General features: G+C 51.9%; 2 protein-coding genes across 3 annotated transcripts in view; both read left to right on the plus strand.

The window, feature by feature from the left end:
- The first annotated feature begins 666 nt into the window (after positions 1–666).
- HOXD8 (homeobox D8) lies at positions 667–4002 on the plus strand. 2 transcript variants are annotated; one of them, XM_084891615.1, is made up of 2 exons: positions 667–2065; positions 2488–4002. In XM_084891615.1, the coding sequence occupies exons 1-2, from the start codon at positions 1492–1494 to the stop codon at positions 2766–2768; spliced, it is 855 nt and encodes a 284-aa protein (XP_084747741.1). In that variant the 5' UTR covers positions 667–1491; the 3' UTR covers positions 2769–4002. The 2 variants fall into 2 exon arrangements, with proteins under 2 accessions (XP_084747741.1, XP_084747740.1); XM_084891614.1 differs by having other exon boundaries at positions 669–2065; positions 2485–4002.
- Positions 4003–8188: 4186 nt separating this feature from the next.
- The window catches only part of HOXD3 (homeobox D3), a 35909-nt gene continuing 24650 nt past the window's right edge, over positions 8189–19447 (plus strand). Inside the window, exon 1 of the mRNA XM_084892670.1 lies at positions 8189–8260. The gene's annotated coding sequence lies outside the window, so the exon portion shown is untranslated. The remainder of the gene's footprint in view (positions 8261–19447) is intronic.

A 19447-nucleotide genomic window follows, 5' to 3' on the forward strand; every position in this document is an offset into this window, starting at 1 on the left:
GACCAGGGAGCCGCCCGTCCTGCCCGAGGAAATACCATGCACCCCAGCTCGAATCCCTCTTCCCGCCTCGGAACATTGCTGCTCAATTTCCTATTTACTCCCTCAGCCATGCTAATGCCTCCCTCCCCGCATTCTTCAGCCTCCCCCCCTGCGCCTGGTGCTGACGTCTATCAAGGGTGAAATGATGGAAACTATATTCATGGGCATGATTTCTATTAAATATCAATTAACCTGGGAGCCTCAGCCAGGCGTGTAGTGCGTCAAGGGTAAATGTACATCTCATTTCCACCAGGCCTGTTCACCTGGAAAAAAAAAAAAAAAAAAAAAAAAGGACTTAGATTCGCTTTGATAACACCAGGTTTTTTGGGGGTGGGGTCACCCTAGTGGCCTTTTTAATCAAGCTACTTGGATAGGACCTAACCCAAAAAAGTACGGTCCGGTCCGTCCACATTCCCTGCCCATGTTCCCTGGGCTGCGCCCACGTGTCCAAAGGTGCAGAAGCCGAGGCCAACTTCTGCTGGGTGGCTCCAGGGGCCGGGAGAGAGAGAGTCCTTTGCTCTACAGGCTCCTGGGAGTGGCCTCCCTCCTCCCCCACCCCCACCCCAAGTGTAAGGTTCTGTGCGCCCCCGCCCCGCTGGCCGCGGGCCACATTCCCCCGGCCCCCAGGGGCACCGCGAGCCCTTGGCAGTGCGGCTTTATGGGCCCCCTTTAAGGCCGGCGGAGGCATCTCCCGGGCGGCGTGAGGAGTCCCGTGAGAGCGGCGGCGGCGGCCTCGCTCCGCGCGGATCCCTCCGCGGGGTTATCTCGCCTCCATCTCGCTCGCTCTGCGCGGCGGCGTGGTGCGAAAATGCCCCGCCGGGGCGCACCGGGGCGGCAGCCTCGGCGGCGGCGGCGGCGGCGGCAGCGGTGGTGGGAGGGGGCCGCGGGGGGGGCGAGGTGAGAGGTGGCGGCGACCGGCAGAGGGTTGTTTTCTTTCTTTTTACCCCTCCAGCGCGGGGGTTTGCAAGTCGAAGCCAAAAAGAGTTTTCCCGTGGGCCGGGCGCACTTTTTTTTTTTTTTTTTTTTTTTCCGGGTCCCGGTGCGCAGAGAGAGGGCCGCCGGGCGCAGAGAGGAAACAGTGGAGGCAGCGGGGCAGGTCACCCGGGGCGGCGGCGGCGGCGATTATATTGCGGCCGGGCCGGCGCGCGCAGGGCGAGGCCGGGTGGGCGGCGAGCGCGGGGGCTGGGGGGAGGCCCCGCGGCCCGCAGGGGAGGCGGCGCGAGGCCGAGGCGGCGGGGGCCGCGGCCGGGCATGAGCGCCCAGTAGCCAAGCGATCGCCCGCGGCGGCCGAGCCTCAGAGGCGACGCGCGGGCGGGTGGCAGCGGCGGCGGCAGCAGCGTTCACTCGGCAAGCAGAGGTCCCCGCGGCGGTGCGGCCGGGCCGAGGCGCGCTCCTGCCCGCCCGCCCCGCGTCGCCCTCGTCCGGCCCCGGATCGCAGCCGCCGCCGCTCCGATGAGCTCGTACTTCGTGAACCCGTCGTCGCCGTACGCCAAGTACAAGGCGGCGGGCGAGGCCATCCATCCCACTTACTACGACTGTCACTTCGCGCCCGAGGTCGGCGGCCGCCACGCCGCAGCCGCCCTGCAGCTCTATGGCAACGGCGCCGCCGGCTTCCCGCACGCGCCCCCGCAGGCGCACCCGCACCCGCACCCGCACCCGTCGCCCAGGCCCGCGGGGCCCGGCTGCGGCGGTGGCGGGGGCGGCCTGGGCCTCGGCCAGGACTTCTACCACCTCGGCGGCGGCGGCGGGGGCAGCCCGGCCGCAGCCTACCAGGCCGTGCCCCCGCCTCCCCCGCGCCCGCCGCCGCCGCCTCCCCCCTGCGGCGGGATTGCCTGTCACGGGGAGCCCGCGAAGTTTTACGGATACGATAACTTACAGAGACAGCCGATTTTTACGACCCAGCAAGAAGCCGAGCTGGTACAATATCCTGACTGTAAATCGTCCAGTGGTCATATTGGCGAGGACCCAGACCACTTAAATCAGAGCTCGTCTCCTTCTCAAATGTTTGCCTGGATGAGACCACAAGGTTGGGATGCATTATTATTTTCTTTCTTTTTTTTTTTTTTTTAAGCGGGGAGACGGGGAGAAATCTGCTTTCAACTCACGTTCTAGTTTTAAAATCCCTCTCCCTCTCCCCCTCTCCTTTTCCGTCTTTTATTGCTACCGTGGCTCTTATTCATAAAGTAATACTGACTTTTCCCCTTAAAGTAGAAACCACGAAACGACGATGGGAACAGAATAATTGTGAAGACCTCTCTCTTTTGCGTGCACACACACACACACACACACACACACAATATATATATATATCAATATTAGAGCGAAAGAGAGTTGTGTATATTTCATCCCTTAAACCCACTCCAGAAACCTCCAGCAACCTGCAGAGACACCATTACATTTTTTAAAAACGTTCATTTTCCTCTCTCTCTCTTTTTTTTTAATCAGCAGCTCCTGGTCGACGACGAGGAAGACAAACCTATAGTCGTTTCCAAACCCTAGAGTTGGAAAAGGAATTCCTTTTTAATCCTTATCTGACCAGAAAGAGAAGAATCGAGGTTTCCCATGCCCTAGCCCTCACGGAAAGACAGGTAAAAATCTGGTTCCAGAACAGGAGAATGAAATGGAAAAAGGAGAACAACAAGGAAACATTACAAGAGGTGAAGGATGGGAAAACTAAAAAGGAAGCCCAAGAGCTGGAAGAAGACAGAACTGAAGGCCCCACGGATTAACTTCTACCTTTAAAATTTTACCACAGACTATTAAAGCTAATGATCAACATATGCTGGTGGATACCACCTATTTTCTTGGTTGGAAGGACTTTACCTGTATTTCAAGCTACCTTCATGTCACTGCTCTTGAGGTTTCTGGTTTTTGAGAGGGATTTGGGTGTTTTTAAAAAGTTTCTTGTATCGCATAGAAACAGCTCTTGAGCTGTCCTATGTAAGGGTAATTTGATACTAACTATAGCAAAATTTTTATAATGGTAGTTTTTAATGTCTGAGCTGGTGATTTGCCTCAACAACGTAAACTTCCTAATAACTAGCACTAAATAATTGAATATAAAATGCTTTATTAATCAAACAAGTGCACTTGAATTTTAAATCTTTTCTTTATGGTGAGTAAATTAAAAGAAATCTATTATAATTTTTTTTAAAAAAATTATGCCTGCAGAATATTTACTTTATTTTATTTGATTAAAATGTATTATTTATGTATTTTTCTTTCTGCATTTGTAATAGTGGGTTCAGGTGCCTTTTGTTTACTCCTAAGAGGATTCTTTATTTTGTAAACTAGTATCTCTGGGACTAGTGTGGGCCAAATATTTGAAAAGCACATGTTAATTGAAGAGTGTAATGTGTAGTCCCGGCTCTGCAGCTTCCTAAACTCGGGGAGAATGTTGGGCCAGTGACAAAAGTTTCAGGGCAATGTCAGTGTTGACATTTAATAATTTTTCTATAGTCTATACAAATATGGCAGTTTAATCTAGAGTGAATGAATACTTGAAAAGCCAATGATAACATTTCCATTCATTAATTTTTCACTCTAGCAAGTCACTTTGTGGAATGCCTCTCCTTCCAAAACTTGCTTTTGTTTTGAACTGCATTTGGTATCGACTGAAATTCTGGCCTCAGTGCTGTCGCTGCCACTGTGATTTGTTTTCTGAGTCGGTGCCATATTTATTTGTATTCTCTTCTCGCCGTTCCAATGCCCACTTTGAGCCAACTTACTATGTGCGTCTCAGATGTCAGTTGGTACGTCCTCTGTTGTTCTCCAGGATGGCCTCACCTGTCTGAAACAAGCCCTGGGAGCCAAGGCAGAACAATCCGTGTGTAAACAACCGCTCCAGAACACAGCTCCTTAATAAAGAAATGAATCTTTTCTAGAGCTAGTGTCTTTGAGCGCCACGAATAACGCTTTTTTCCTTTACTCACAGGAAGGCAATGCCCAGCTAAAGCTCCTATTTGATTAAAAAAAAAAAAAGAGGTGGGGGTTACATGCTATAAAAATAAGTAAATGCAGGCGGGGGCAGTCTCCTTCATTCCAGAGGGCTGACTAGGCTACTGTAGCTTCGTCTTGCTCTAAATAACCTTGCTAAGATAGCGTGGAAGCTTTGAACTTCACAAAGGATTCAAGTTGTAGGCCCAGTGGGGGATGACCCAGCGTCCAGGTTACACCACAGCTTATTCTGCTGAGCCCGAGCTGATGCTGGGGTTTGGGCTCTGTTATTAACAAGATATCCATTTTCCGTTTGAGGCCGCCTCTGCAGCTGCCATTTTATGAGAGAAGGTGGGGGGGAGGGAAGAGGTGGGAGAGAAGAGAAGAAATTCAAGAAAACTGACATTTCTCTCCCCCAAAAGGGAAGGCAGCTTTGTTTTTCCTAGATGCCTTATTAAAGAGCTACATTTTAATTTCCAAGTGGCATTTATTGCACAGGTAAGGAAATAGAATCCTATAGTTTTAGGCCTGGATCACCCCCTGCGGCATTGGTGGGCTATGTGCCTGCCACTTCAAGGACCAGGGAAATGTCACCGATTGGCCTACAGGCAAAGCACCGCCTGATTTCCTATCTAGGGAAGAGACCGTGGCTGTGGCATTCGCTGACCTGAGCCAGGAAAGACAATTTTAAGTCATGGGTGGCTTGGGGCTTAAGAAACATTTGCAGGAGAGGAGACAGCTGCAAACGTGCATGCTGGATTTGGAAACATTTTGTGCTGTGTGCTGCCTGAGACTGCCATTGGCTGGTGAAGAGCAAGGACGCCAAGTGCCTGGAAGCCCATGTGTGCGGTGGGGGTGGTGGTCAGCTCGCCAGAGGCTGGTACTGGCTAAACTCCAGCTGCCCTCCAGTTAAGGGACTCCTCCATTAGCAACATTTGTTTTCTCCCACTCAGGAATGCTCCATAGATATCACTTTTAGAGCCACTGGTTTGGACAAGATTCTATGAGGTGGGGAACCTGGGGTGCAGATGGGTGTGAAATAAGGACGGGGAGTAAAAACATCCTTATTTCCTCTGTAGTCTGTGCCGCTCTGGGAGTGCTGTGCCTTCTGGCCCCATCGTGCCCCTAACCACGTGGTAACATCGTAGCTCCTGTACAGAAAAAGACTGTTGCAATTACTGGTGTGTTTGAGAGTATTGTACATATATAGATTTGATAGTTTTTGGTAAATATTTGGTGGATTTGTACATAGACATAGATGACACATGTGCATAAAATGTTGGTAATAAATAAATGTCAGCCTGTATGTTTCCTTTTGTAGCTAAGAAAACCATAGATTTGTCTCCAAATAAAGAGCTTAGGAATTACACATCACACACACTCACCACCTTCTTTTTTATGGTAGCTAGAAACCGCCCATCGTGGTATTTTACGAGAGACTCGCAGTGACGAGTGCAGAAGATGCCCTTCTAATTGGCTAAAATCTGTTAACATCCGAGGGCTGCGGCAACGGAACAAACAGTTTTGCTGCAGAAATTTGCATAAACCTTCAGAAAACCCTTTGCAAGCCCAGGCGGCTGCTTCCCTTCACTGTACTGCTCAGGGAATCTGCTTAGAGAGGTCTGTGAAACGTTCAGAGAAAAACAGGACACTCTGATGTTAACATTAAATGAAAGAGCCAAGCCTTCGCAGTGATTTAGGTTCTTTGTTTGCGAGGAGCAGAAACAAACAAAAGAGGGTGTAGGTCTCAATGGTTCCTAGAGAAAAGTCCGTTCAGGGATTGCCATTTTGTGATGTTTCACAAAACCCAGCACTACCCTTCTCTCTGCACTGGGGGGAAAGTGCAAATATGGCTGCCTTTTCAGGGTAGAGTCTTTTTCCAGCCCTTCTTCGCCAAGGTGAAAAGGAGGGTCATAAAGCACAGTTTTTGATGAGAGAGGGAGAGGAAAATTGTCAGTTGAGATTATTTATCAGAAAATTTTATGATTGGACAATCTGTTCGGTTCCACATGAATGGAGTGGCGGAGAGTGTTCTTGCTGGGGAGGGCCCAACATCTTGCCCCATTTTCTTGTCTAATTAAAAGCATCGTTTTATTATTCTTCAGTGGAGAAGGTGCTGCTATTTCGCATCCAAGCTTGTGTCCTGTGCTTCTCCAGTATCTGCTGAGTCCTTGGGCATCTGGGGAGAGGCAGGGGAAGAGAGAGAGCATTTTAAAGGAGTCTGGCTGCTGTTACAGGTCCCTCCAAAAAAGTTAAACGCCACTGATTTTTTTTTCTAGAAAGAATATGACTTTTGCTGACAGATGGCAACATAAGACCTTTAATGGGAAACACCCAAGGTCATCGGAACTTTTTCAAGAAATACAAATGGCCTGCTCCAGAGGGGGCTGTGCTCTTCCTGCTTAGGGGCACATCCACTTAGGTACTTACTGTGTGTGTGGAGGTGTTAATGGCAGAGAACTTACACAATCATCCAGTGCAAATATTTACAAACGTATTACTAGAGGCCCAAAGACAGCGTCCTTGAAAGGAAGAGAGGAAGGAGTTACCTCTTTCAGGCAGGGTCTGAAGCCGGATGGCCATGCCCATGCATTAGGGATGGGGAGGAGGGGGAGAGAATGTTAGAACTGGCCAAGGACATTTACTCTCACCGAGGGTCACTGGAGCAGCTCCCATCAGAAGTGCAAAAGGAATGTGATTCCTGCCTTTGAATGAAAATGACCCCCCCCCCTCCAAGGCTGAAACTGGGAGTCGCTCTTTTCCTGAATAAATGAGGCCTCTCTCCTCCCTGATAATATATTGAGCAAGCTTTTCAGTGGACAAACATTGGGGGAGGGGGCGAGGGAAGAGGAGAGGAACTAGAATTAAATTCCATAGAAATTAGAACTGCACTGAGGGGAGGCTTCAAGGAAGAGGTTTCCGAGGGGAGCCAGAAGGATTGAGGCTCCTCTAACCCGGAACTCACCAGGAGGGTGTTTCTGCTGAGATAAAGGTCAGGCATGGGGAGCTCAAACTATTCTTTTGGAGTTGACAGGTATCTAAAACCATTTCCAGTCTTTGAGCTGGTTGGTGACTTTCCTACCACACAAACCCCAAGGAATAGGATAGACCCCAATTTATGATGGAGTGCGATTTCTTGGCCTTCACGTTTTCTGCGCAGGATCACTGGCGCTGGCTGGCCAGGAGATGAGGGGGCAAACCCCGAAAGTGCTTGGCTGCCTTCCGGTGCGGGCCTTTTGTGAGGGGAGGGGAAGGGAAGCTGAGTGCACCCCCCCCCCCAGGGGAAGAGGAGCTTTGGAGGGAGGTGACTGCCGGGATGACCAAGTGTACCCCGCACGCCTTCCTCCTCTGACACAGAGCCAAATTGAGCAGATTGTTTAGAGGCAAAACCAAAACGAAAAATATATTTCCTAGAAAAGGTGAGAGAGTCAGGAACCATGGAGGCAAAAGAGCAGAGGAAATGGACAGAGAGGAAGAAATGCAGACAAGGAAGGGAGGAAGGAAGACAGGGGAGAGAGAAGGGAGGCTGGGAAGGACGGAATGAGGGAGAGGGGGTGAGAGAAGGTGGGGAGAGGAAGAGAGAAGGTGGAGGGAGGAAGAGAGAAAGTAGAGGGACGGGAGAGAGAAAGGGAAGGGGAGGAAGAGAGAGAGGAGAGAGAGAGAAGAGAGAAGAGAAAAAGAGAGGGGAAAAAACATGGCGCTTGCGAGCTGTACGTGCAAAATCCGCAAGGAATTGCAGTAAATTCCTTTTTGTTTGAAGAAAATTTACAACTTGGTAATAGACCTTTTTATGACCTATTTGCGGTCGTCATTGGCTGCGGCTGGTCATGTGCAGGCGCCGCTCGCCTTCACGGCCTTTTTCCTGATTTCCCAGGCGAATTTCCCCCCTGCATTCTGCCTTCCCGAGCCTCACCCCCTCTTTCCGTAACCTTTGTCTCCGCAGAGGTGGGCTCCAGTCGCGGCTGCGGGAGTGCGGGCTCCGCGGGCCTCGGCTCCCACCCGCCGCCGCCGCGGCCTCCGGAGCCGGGGGGAGCCGGGCTGCTCGCGGGGAGCCCGCGGGGGGAGAGCCCGGAAGGAGCCCCGGGCGCCGAAACGCCCGCCGCCGGCGCCGGCACCGCCCGCCCCGAGCCCCGGGCCGGCTCCGGGGGGCCGCAGCGCCGCCGATCCGACCGGCTCCTTCTCCAACCGGCAGGTCCATGCGGCCCCGAGAGCTCGGAGCCCGGCAGCGCCGGATGGATTACAGCCGCCGCCCCGGCCGCCCCCCGCCCCAGCCCGCAGCCTCCGGGTAAGAGTCTCCGCTCCCCGCGCCCGAGCTCTGCCCCAGGAGGAAGCTGGAGGCGCCCGGCGCCCCGGGCCGCTCGGTGAGCCCGGCCGGGCCCCCTGCGCCGCCCCAGGACCTGGGGGAGGCGGTCTGCGCCCCCTGATCCCACATCACTGGCCTCCGAGCCGCCGCGGGGGTCCCGCTGAGCTCGGCAGTGGAGGGGAAGCCCCATTTCCTCGGGAGAGGTGGAGGGTGGCAGACTGGATCCCACTGCCTGGACCCAGAGCTCCCAGTCCCCACCCGGGGGAGAGGGCGCAGACGGTTCCTGGACGGCTTTGCTGGGGGCCCCAAAGCACCGGGTGGGATAGCGTTCTGCGGTTTGTCTGGGGTCAGAGGTACCTGGGAGGCAAACAGGTGTTTTTTTGAGGTTTGGGGCTCGGGGTGGGGGGATGGGGGTGGGGAGTGGGGTGCCTTCTGTGTATCTAGGATGTGCTTGGTTTGTTGTTCATCTAGGTTTTTGGTAGGCGATGCTGACGGATTTCTGCGTGTGTGGTTTATATTGGGCCTTGTGTATGAGATGGAGTTTTACATATTTTAAACTGTGGTTCTTAGTGAACTCTTGTAACCACTCAAGAAATGTTCTTCCCACAGCTCATAATTTGAAAGGTGAATTTGGATTATTTTATGTCACAAAATGGATGCATTTGGGGGGGGTCGCAGTATCAGGAAATCTGGTGCAGGGCTCGGGTAGAAAACCCATCAGACATGTCAGAAATGCGAAGCATGTGTATGTTCAAACATCGCGTGTGTTTCTTATTTGCCAGGGTAGGAAAGGGTACATATTTTGCTCTCTGGATGTACTGTCGTTGTGGTGGTGTTTTGGGGTGGGGGTTGGGGGGGTTGCCTAGAAATCAATATTCTATAGCAACATTTCCCCTCTTCAAAATTATTAAACCGAAACATTATGAGTCCAAAGAAAATCCTTGCAGAAAAAAAAAAAAGAAAGCTATTTTCTCCCACCAATTTCGAACGGTACCTGAGAATGTAGTTCTCAAATCCCATCGCCTCTTTACCCACGGACACCTTGTGAAATACTGAAACCTTTGCACAATCTGCCGCATTGCGCATGGCGCAGACCCGCGCATGGCGGCGTGGGAGTGCGATCTTTTCTCTTCAAAGCACCCAGAGGCAAAATCTGACCTAATGCTTCCCCAGATATTCCAGTGTGACCGTGTTGGCCGTAAAAGCATTTCTAAAAATAAATGTGCATCTTTGTAGAAAGGTTATTTTTAGTAATTAAGCATGGGATCACACTGGTTTCAAAATGGAGGGCCACGACGTGTGGCCAGTGGACGGTCTGCGGCATTGTCATGGATCAATCACTATGAACACTCACAAATAAGAAACTCCGAGCGGGATTTTAAAAATTTGCAACATCAGTGTTTTGCAACTACTGTATTTCTCTGCCGTGGTGCAATGGCTTTGGAGATGAACCTTTCATATCGGTAAAACGCATGGCATATTGGAAACCAGGGCCCAGCTCAGGGCTCGTAGGCCCTCCCTGCGATGCCACGCGGGTGGGGAGGGGCTGGTCCAGGACGCCCAGGCCCTGGTGTTCAGGGCTGCAGTCGCTTTTCTTTGGGTTTGGTGGCTGAGCGAGCCCAAGTGACTGGGAACCTGGGCGGGCTGCAGGTCCAATCATGCAGCAGAGGGGGACGTCCTGGGCCGTTGGGCATGGAGGACTGGAGGGCTCTTTGTAAGCCCAGGTACATTAAGAATGTAAGGAACCACACGGCCGATTGCATCCAAGGGAATACATAATCACAAATCCCATTCAAACTCAGGCCACTGAGTCCACGAGGAGACTAGTTAACGCTCTTGCCACTGCCGGAAATCCCTCCATTGTCCCTGTTAACGCAATAATAAAAAAAAAATTAAACGAAAGAAAAAGCACTTGGGCTCTCAGAGCTCACAAGCTGGGGGAGTGGAACTCCCGGGTCCTGGGCCCGCACCTCTACCTCTATCGCTTCCACGTGCCGGAGCCCGGGGCACCAGGGCGCGCCTGGGCCTGGGGCGGGCTGCGCGCTGGGCTTGTGCCCTCCTGCAGGACCAGGAAAAGCCGCAAAGCTCGCTATGGTTGCGATTACAAATGCGGCCAAGCACCGAGGCTGAAAACCAAACGTGTTTCCTGTCAGAGGCTCTCCCCAATAAATATATTTGGCCAGAATTTTGTTTTCTGGGCTCGAGAAGCGGGGGAAATGGGAACAAAGACAGTATTTCACTCCAGGCTGGCAGGCAGCTGTTGGAGGTATTTACGGCCTTGCCGCAGTGCGGCCGCGGGGCAGGGCACCCGGGGGCACCGGAAGCTGGGGAGAAGCCACCAAGAACTCGGAATTCCGATTTAAGTCCAATTTAGGGCCACTTTTCCGGAATTGGTGTGAACAGATACCCTCTTTCTAGGAACTTTCTGGTCCCTTAGGCTTGATGGTTGTACACAAGGAAGGAGAAGTTGTGCTCTCTGGACGGAGGGTGGTCCCCCCCCCCGCCCCCGCCTTGATGGACACCAGGAGATGCCCCTGCACTAGATGTGACATTGCTGGTCCTCGTGACACCACCTTGAAGGGGATCATTGGCCACACGGCCATTGTGCTGGGTGGGCAGAGCAGGACTTGCAAACCAGGAAGCACGGCTGGCTCTTTTCATACAGGTTTTCCTGGAAAAGGAAAAGCATGTTTCCTGCCTGATGGAGGGAGGCTAAGCGCCCCCGCAGTTGGCGCAGAAGCAGTGCACAGTACTGCACACCCGCACGCCCGCACAGCGCCCAGGGGCCGCCACGCACGCTCCCCCACCGCCTGGCGCATGTGCACTGACATAGTCCAACCAGCCCAGCACAGACCGGGGGAGGGGATGAGTGGACTCCGAACAGGAAAGTAGAACCGGATCTCTCCACTCCTCCCTCCCTCAGGACTCGCTACTCCTCTTTGCTTTATCCCAGCCTTCCGTCTAAATATAGCTGGACATCTTGCCCTTGACTACGGTATTTTCAAACGTCTTGACTCACCACCCACCCCAGTTGAAATCTGTGCTTAGGAGCAGTCTGCAAATAAGAGCTTGTGGCCAAACGGAAACCAAATCTTCTCTCAAGGTGTTAAAATAAACACACACACACACACACACACACACACACACCCCTTAAAAGAGGGTTTTATAAATCAGGGAAGTGTATAGATTTTTTCCCCCCTCCCAACCTGATGCTTCTGCTTTGGGGGGAAAAAAAAAAAACCTTTCCTTTTGGCGCCTGTTCAAACCACCAAACTTCAGGCCAATCCCTCAGCCAGACCGTCCCCGGATCTTGTTACGCCGCCAGCGCAACACATTCGAGGGCTCTGCGGGGGGCCAACGGCTCGGCAGAAATCGGTCAAATAAGCAAATTAAATAACACGGGGAAACTGGAGGATTTTCGGCCTGGGCTCGCCTAATGAATGAGGGCGCATGCTCGGGGCCACGAGTCTGTTGTCGGTGCTGGAGAGGGTGCGGCAGGAGGCAGTCTCAGAGCCTCTGGAACCCCGTTGGCGGCCGCGGGAGACACCGCAGAGGGAGCTCCCCGCGCGGGGGGACCTCCCGCACTCCGAGGAGCTGCTGCCTGGAGCATCCGGCCGCGCAGCGCCCTGGCGCAGTCGTCGGCGCCGTGTCCAGCAGGAGGCGCTGTAGGACAAGCGTCTCGCGGCTGCGGCGCCGCCGGAGTGGCCCCGGCGGGAGCGGGCCGGGGAGGTGGGGGAGGGAAGACACGTGATCCCGCGCCTCCCGGTGCCCGCTCTCCACCTGGGCTCTCAGGGTGCTTTCTCCCTCCGAGGCGGGTCGGGGACGCTGCACCGGCTCCCAGGGAGAGGCTCCTCGGAGCCGGCAAGCTGAGATTGCCTCTAGGCCCCGGCACCTGAAGGCCGGTTCCGGGGTGGCAGGCAATCTTGGCCTTCCTGGAGGGGGCGTGATTTTCACGCTCTTGGCTCCTGAGAGCAGGAAAGATATTTGGGCTCCGTGGTTGGGCAAGCCACGCCCAATCCATGGGGTCCCAAGGAGCTGGCTGGGCTCCTGTGCTTTACACTTTCCCCTTCCAGGATCCCTGGTACCCAGAATGGGCAGCCTTGAAAAGCACAGCGCTGTGCCTCCTGCAAGCCTTGCCCTGGCTCACCTAGTCCTAGAGCAAGACCTGTGTCCTGGGGTTGCCCGGAGTCTCCCTTTGAGAGTCAGGGCAAAATTTACTGACTTTTTGGCTTGAGAATTATGCAGATACCTATCTCTACCCCTTGCTACACAACCCACAGGCCCTTCTTTCACCATTGCTCCCATTTCAGGCCTTTGGCGGGTTCCACAAGGCGTGGCACCAGGGTTGGCTCCCAACTTTAAAAACGGGCTCTCATCCAACTCCATTGTCTCCTGGCAATGCAGTTTTCATCCCCACCCCCACCCCCCCTTTTCCCGTGTTAGGGCAATGTTCTTAATGAAGGCCTGCATTCAAATCTTGTTTATAACACAAGTCCCTGGGTCTCACACCAGATTTCTTATTAAATCATATTATCTGGGGCCTGCGTTTTGTAAACACTCTTCCCCCAGGGCAATTAAGATGCACTTAATGTCTGAGAGCTACTTGATCAAGGGTTCTCCTGCTTCTTTTATGATTATTATGTCTCCAGGGGTCAAATTCCCTTTACCACTCAGGTATCCCCATAGTTCTTGTTGCTCACTCCCTAATTGGGTTTTCTAATGTCACTATCCCATAGGTTGAATAATTGCTCACTTTTAGGGAAAGGGACATTGATCCTTTGCTAACCTGGAGATCTCAAAGAAGTGAGTAGGTTCAGACTACCATGCTTCAAATCTTTACTGCTTGCCTGCTGTGTGGCTTTAGGGAAATAGGACCTATTTCCTCATTTGAAAAGTAGGGATAATGACCGAACCTTCCAGTGATACAAAGATTTTTACTTACATGTCACTACTATGGTTAGACACTATTCCAACTGCTTTGTATATATGAACTCACTGGTTAAGTACTTAAAACAGTGAGTTAGCACATAACAAGCATGCAATATGTGTTCCTTATCATCACTTTCTCTTTTCTGCTAAGCAATCCCGGCCTAGACTTATAGAGCTGAAAGAGACTTGATTCACTCACCAATCCTTGAATCATACAGAGGAGACGACAGGCCTAGGCTTGATCACAGGAAGTGGTAGACCCAGGAGCACATAGTTCTGGGACTCTTCCTTTCCCAAGTTCAGGCCCTGCTCTCTGGGGTCTCAGTGTCTAGCACCTGTCGGGGCCACACTCAGGAAGAAAGTACCCCTCGTTCCTCAGTGGGGAGATGCCAGATATGGGGAAGCCTCAAAACCACATAGACACATCTTCAACTCCTACAGAGGGCTTCAGGCCTCTCCAGAGAGCAGGTCCCACTCTCCAGCTCCTAAAGTCACTCTTTTCTGCCACCACCTATCAGTCACACCTGTCAAGGCAAGAACCCTCTTTTGCAGCCTGAGGGCAAATAGTCTCTTTTCAGTCTCTCATAAGCTTGGGTAGGGTGAAAAAGCCAAAGGCCAGTGGGCAACAGCAGGGGAGGCCAGGAGTATCTTGCTCCTCCTTAATCTGCTTGTGTTCCAAGACCTGGGCTCCAGGACTATAGCTGAGCCATAGCTCCCAACTTGGGCCATAGGGTGCCCAGGTAAGTCTTTGAGAGGCCTTATCCTCAAAAATCTCCAGCCCTTCCACATTTTTGAGATTCATTCTATCTTTTAAAAACAGTTATGTAAGTACTTCCTCAGGCTACAACACACACACACACACACACACACACACACACACACACACTGCATTCAGGTTCCTGGCTTAGCCCTGGCTCCCATGACTTCTGCCTATAGACTTTTCTATGAGGGCCTCCCCAATCCTTGGCTACAATGCTTCTCTTGGTTTAACCAGGAGTACACCTGGGTCATATTTTTTTCTCAAAACACACACTCTCTCCTGTTATCAACCGTGTCAGGTGGAGTTTCATCCATGGCACAGGGCAGCACTTTAGCCCTCCAGCCATCCTAACTCCTGTGCCATATAACCTCCATTTTTGGTTCTCAAAGGACTTAGATGGCCAACCCAAGCCCCTTCTTGGGACCACTGGAGCCTTCTTCAGCCTCTGACCCCACTGTCAGGTATCCTGCCCCAAGGCCCATTCTTTTGGATCTCATCTCTCACTATTGAAGTTTTCTTCTGCAGTCACCTTTCTTCCCAGAGAACACCATGGCAAAGCTCCAATGCATCGATTCCATTGTAGGGGGTAAGAATAGGGTGGCAATAGCACATTCCTCTTTCAGTGATAGAGCACAGTGCCAAGAATATGGAATCATATTTCTCTCCTGCTTGGGACTCCCCAATCAACCCTTCTTTGGCTTCACCCTCCACATGTGTCCCTAAGGGCCAGGCCTTTCTCCTTCTGTCCCTGGCCCAGAGAGTTCATCCAAAGTCTCAACCCATCTGTATTCTGCTTGTACGGATATTTAGTTTAAGGGGAGAACTTAATATCATGTCTGGGCAAGAAACCTATTAAAAGTCAAGATCAGAATACTCTTTCCTGGGGCCACATAGGAGGGGCCGTAGGGTGGGCAGAAGGCAGACCGCATTATATTTGAAGTGTAGCTGATGCATCCTCCTTCCTGGGAGCTGTTCTGGCTTCTAGGTTGGGACCTTATGGGAGTTCTCTGGGAGGAATTCAGAATTGGATCTTTCCAGCCAAATGGGGAAGGACAGTGTCTACAGTCTCACTTGGCCCAGAAACAAATTCCTTACAGGTTTTTACACAAACTTCAACTTTTCCTCCCCTACTTTCTCTTTCATCATCACTAGCGCCACCATTGAAAGTCCTTGGGCAAATGCCAACAAATTAGCCCAAGCTAGTCTGCTGTCCCCTCCCGGTGCTCAAAGTTCTTACTAGGTGGAGCTTGCTCTTCCTCATCCCCACACTCTCATTCATTTGCAGAAGCCCAGGACATTGGGGGCTAGGGGAGGGGAGGGCAAAGGAATATTGTAGAAAGGTGGACACTTTCTCCTTAATCATGTTTTCTGGCTCTTCTAAGATTAGAAAAGTAATAGAAGGTGTCTGCTCCACTGTCTTCCTCTCTCCGCTCCCCCTATGCATAGCTAGTTACTTTCCTGTTGTTATCTGAATGTACAGAGCAGGCTGTTTATTTATTCATTTTCTGTATGCCACAGTGAAGATTGCGAGCAAGTCCCAATCACCATCTTTCACCATCATACATTAAAAAATATAAAATCTATTAAACTGCAACTAGCCAGGCATTGTTTCAAACACCACCTCCCACCCCTATAAAAAGTTCACCACAATTGCCTAGAAAGTCATACATCCTTTGATTAATTCTGTTTTACTAACTTAATTAAAAATAAAGAAGCTTTCCTGTCCCTTCCAACTTTGATTGCATTTACAGTGGTTTAACAGGGAGGGACTAAGTATGAAGCTGCTCACTTAGTCCTAACAGAATCAGAAACCATTTTTAAAGAGGTTGATCTTTCCTCATTTTAAAAACAGATACCACCAAATGTGAAAGAAAAGATCCTCCTCAGTAATTAATGGTGGGGGGAGGAGAAGTGGGTGCTATACAGTCTAGGCTAACAGCCCCACCCCTTGCTTTCCAGCTAATGAAAGTCAAGTCAGGAAATGGGTTTTGAAATGCATGGAGAATGGGTGGAAATTAGAATGCAAAGTGATCTTTGCAGAAAGGGGTCTCTTTTATGCGCTTGATGGGACTTGCTGATGAGAACTTTTGCAACTGAATTTGACTGAGAAATTATATACGTGTATGTGCTCTACAAATCTACACAGAACATCCATTCTTTTCATCAGAATTGGAAAAATCGCACATGTTCTTACACTGTTTGGGGGCACTCTGGCAGGCTGTGAGAGGATGCTGGGGATCAGTTCTTCGTATTTACTTCTGGTGGTGGGAGCTGGGGGCATCTTTCCCACCCCCTCCCCCACCTCCCCCAAGCATAGAATGTCACACTCTCCAGTAGAGCAGCCTTGGGCCCAAGCTCCTTTTCTGGGCTTTCTCAGCAGGAAGGCATGCTCCCCCAGCTCTCTTAGGCTCTCTCCCTGGTGGGAGTGGCAGTTCAGGAGTTGGGGCGGATGACCCATCCAGGTTTGGGCCCCGGACTGAGCCCTGTGATTGGGGCGCTGGGGGAGTGGGGACATCTGACTTCCTGGGCTTGGGTCCCTTCAGAGCCTCATTTGCTTCCTCACACCCTCTCCCCTTCACACCAGGGCTGTTTTATTGTTTTATAACCTTCTTTAGAGCTTCAGTTGCCAAAGATTCCGACGGAGCTATTCTCTACTTTCGCACTTTACCAAACCCCCCAAGACTTGCTGTTTTAAGCAGTTTGGTCACTTGCAAAGGCTTTCCTTTCAGATCTAAGCAAATTATAGAAACTTCTAGGCATGTGGCTACCTCAGACTTTGCTGAGCCCATCCACAACAATGCAGAGCCAAGTGTTAACTCCAACTGCCGCCCACCCCCAAGCCCACCCAACTTCTCCAAAACACCCTTTTTTACTATTGAAGCTTGAACAAAAAAATCTCAAATAATTTCTGGTATAAGCAAGTTAAAAAGTGGCCTCTGACTTTCCTCTTTATTTGTTTACCATATCTAGAGCTAGAAAATGATTGAAATAAAGGAGTTGAAGGTACTCACAGCGAATGCAGCCAAAGAATCATAAGACATGCCCACCAACCAGCCTTTTCCAAATAGCACTATCTCCCAACTTAAAGGGACTTCTCTGAAAAGATGCCATTTGAAAAGCCTGGGGCATGGCTATGAATCTGACCCCCCTCTGCATTCTGGATATTTGGAACTATTTAAATGTGAGGGAACAGTTGCAGTGAACCTTTATTTAGTGAATAAAAGTTTAAAGCCAAAGGTTATTTATGGTTCTACAGAGATGGGACCTGAATGGCTATTTACGAGCACGTGATTCCAATAAACTTTGTTTTATGGCTCGAGAGTTGACAAGCCAAAATATAATTCCCACCATAAATTAGGTTAAGAGCATACAAGTGCAGATGCTCGGTTCCTGGAGCAGCGATAGGAAAGTGAGAGGCTCCAGCTAGCGCCGGGCACAGGAGGCCGTTCTACTCTCAGCTCCCCTGCCCTCTAGGAGAGAGAACCAGTAAGTCATTTGCTACTTTTTTCCAGAACAGCTCCAGGGGTGGGGGTTTCTCTGCCTCTCTTTTCCACCTGGGGTGGGAAGAAGTCCCGTTGAAGTGATTTCTCATTTTAGCCTAAACCTAAAGTAACAAGTAGAAGGGCAATCCCTGTTTTCTCCCCTCCCTCTGGACACAGAAAGTTGGGAATTGAGCGCTCCCACCTTCCCAAGAGGGTCTTGCTCTGCCTCTCTCTTCTCTACATGGAGCGTCTGTTTTAGAAGTGGAACAAGACAGGGATAGTCTAGGTGGGAAGGATGAGGATGAGGATGGCTTTGACGCTCAGGTTTCTCAGAGAAGATTGCCAGCCTAGAATAGGACTACTGAAAACGGAAAGCTGGCCCCCAGTCCCTGAGAGGACCACTGCTCTGTACGATTGCTTTGTGGTTTCTCCAGCAGCAATGCTGACAGAACGATGCCACATCCACAGGGCTGGATAACAATCTGAAGGATTGCCATTTACTTTGTAACCCATTGATTTTCCTCCTCCTGGGTGGGGGTCTTCATCTCCCTTGGAAATTGCTCTTTGTTTTGAATTGGAGCTTAAGTGGGAAGGCAAGTCCCAGTACTGCCTGGTCCTTCTTTGGGAAGGAGAAGACAGGTTTGGGGGCTACTCGTTTGGGAGTTTGAGAACCAGTCTGAAACTGGAAAGGGGGGCTGAATTGCTCTCAGCACCAGATAGACTGGAGGCTGGGGACGGAGGCAGCGGCTGCCCCCTCCCCAGTGGACCTGCGCCCACCCAGCCTATTCTGCATGAGGAAACACACAAAGGCCCATTTCTCCTCGCTTCCCGTGTTCCCACCGGGGAAACCCTGTCACCAGCAGCCTGGGTCAGGCCAGACAACCAGTGAGGCTTTGCCCAAGGGTGCATGGAGGGGGAGGTGATGGGGGCCACACTCTCCTCCTCCATGGATCTGCCCTTTAGGACCGCGGTCTCCGCTCCGCGGAGAACTTGGCGCTGTTCCCGGGGGCGGGCACCCGCAGCGGGGAGGTCTGGGTATCGGTGGGGTGGCGGGGCCTTGTCATTTTCCTGTGTATCATCTATGTCTGCTTTATTGTCCTGTGGCATTTAAGTGACCCCCGTTTTCACTGCAACAGGTACGGGACCAGCAGAGACCGGCGGCGCTGTAAGTACCTTCCCGTTTTCTCCGAACCGCAGGGGCGTGTAGCTGGCTGGGGAGGTGGTGAGCGAGGGCCGCGCCCGCCCGGGGAGTGGGCGGGTGGAGGGCCGGCCCTGCCTCCCCTGCCTGCCCAGGGGAGGGGAGCTCGCTTTGGAGGTGGAGGCTCTCCGTGGAGCTCCCGGGGAAAGATTTCTGGGGCCTAGCTCCCCGTTACCTAACCAAGGGAACGTGCCACGCGGGCTTTCCCCGCATCTTCCGGGGCCTCCCTGGACCCCCGGCCTTCCTCCCCGGGGCGGCCCAGCCCGCACAGGTGCAGCTCTGGCCGGAGGGCGCCTCTGCTCTGTTGGGAGCTTGCAGCTCATTAGCAGCCGCCCTATTAAGTTGCGGCTAGAGCATCGCCTTCTGCTAGAACCAACCTGCCAAGCACCAAGGCAACGCTCTCTGTCCCCGCAGCCCAGCCCAACTTAACCTGGTCCCACCAGGGCCACCCTTCTCTTGTTTTTTTTTTTTTTTTTTTTTTTATGAAATAAAAGAAAGAATAAGAGAGGAAACAAACAAACAAAAACCCACTCTTCGGCTGTGTTGGGTGGGCAAGCTTCCTCCAGGTAGGGCTGCGGATTCTGAGTGTTAGATGGAAGTCCCTCCTCAGCTCTCCCCCGGCCCCAGCCTCAGCAGTTTGGGGTCTGGGTTGGGGTCACGGGCTGAGTAAGGAAGGAGGAATATGCCCTTCTCCTCCACCTCCCATTTTTCTGTAGCTGCAATTGGAAAATTTTTGCGCCAGAGCCGCTGGTGTTGCAGGAAAATGAGGGGGGAGGGTGATTGGGAGGGGTGAGGTGGGG

Source organism: Pipistrellus hanaki, assembly GCF_964339955.1.
Source record: "Pipistrellus hanaki genome assembly, chromosome: 8".
In the NCBI taxonomy this organism is placed as follows: Eukaryota; Metazoa; Chordata; class Mammalia; order Chiroptera; family Vespertilionidae; genus Pipistrellus; species Pipistrellus hanaki.

What these genes read in the sequence shown, in the direction of transcription:
- HOXD8 (XM_084891614.1), top strand. Translation starts at nt 1,492, where the DNA reads ATGAGCTCGTACTTCGTGAACCCGTCGTCGCCGTACGCCAAGTACAAG. An exon ending in TGCCTGGATGAGACCACAAG is followed by an intron (nt 2,066 to 2,484) that starts GTTGGGATGCAT and finishes TTTTTTAATCAG; the next exon opens with CAGCTCCTGGTCGACGACGA.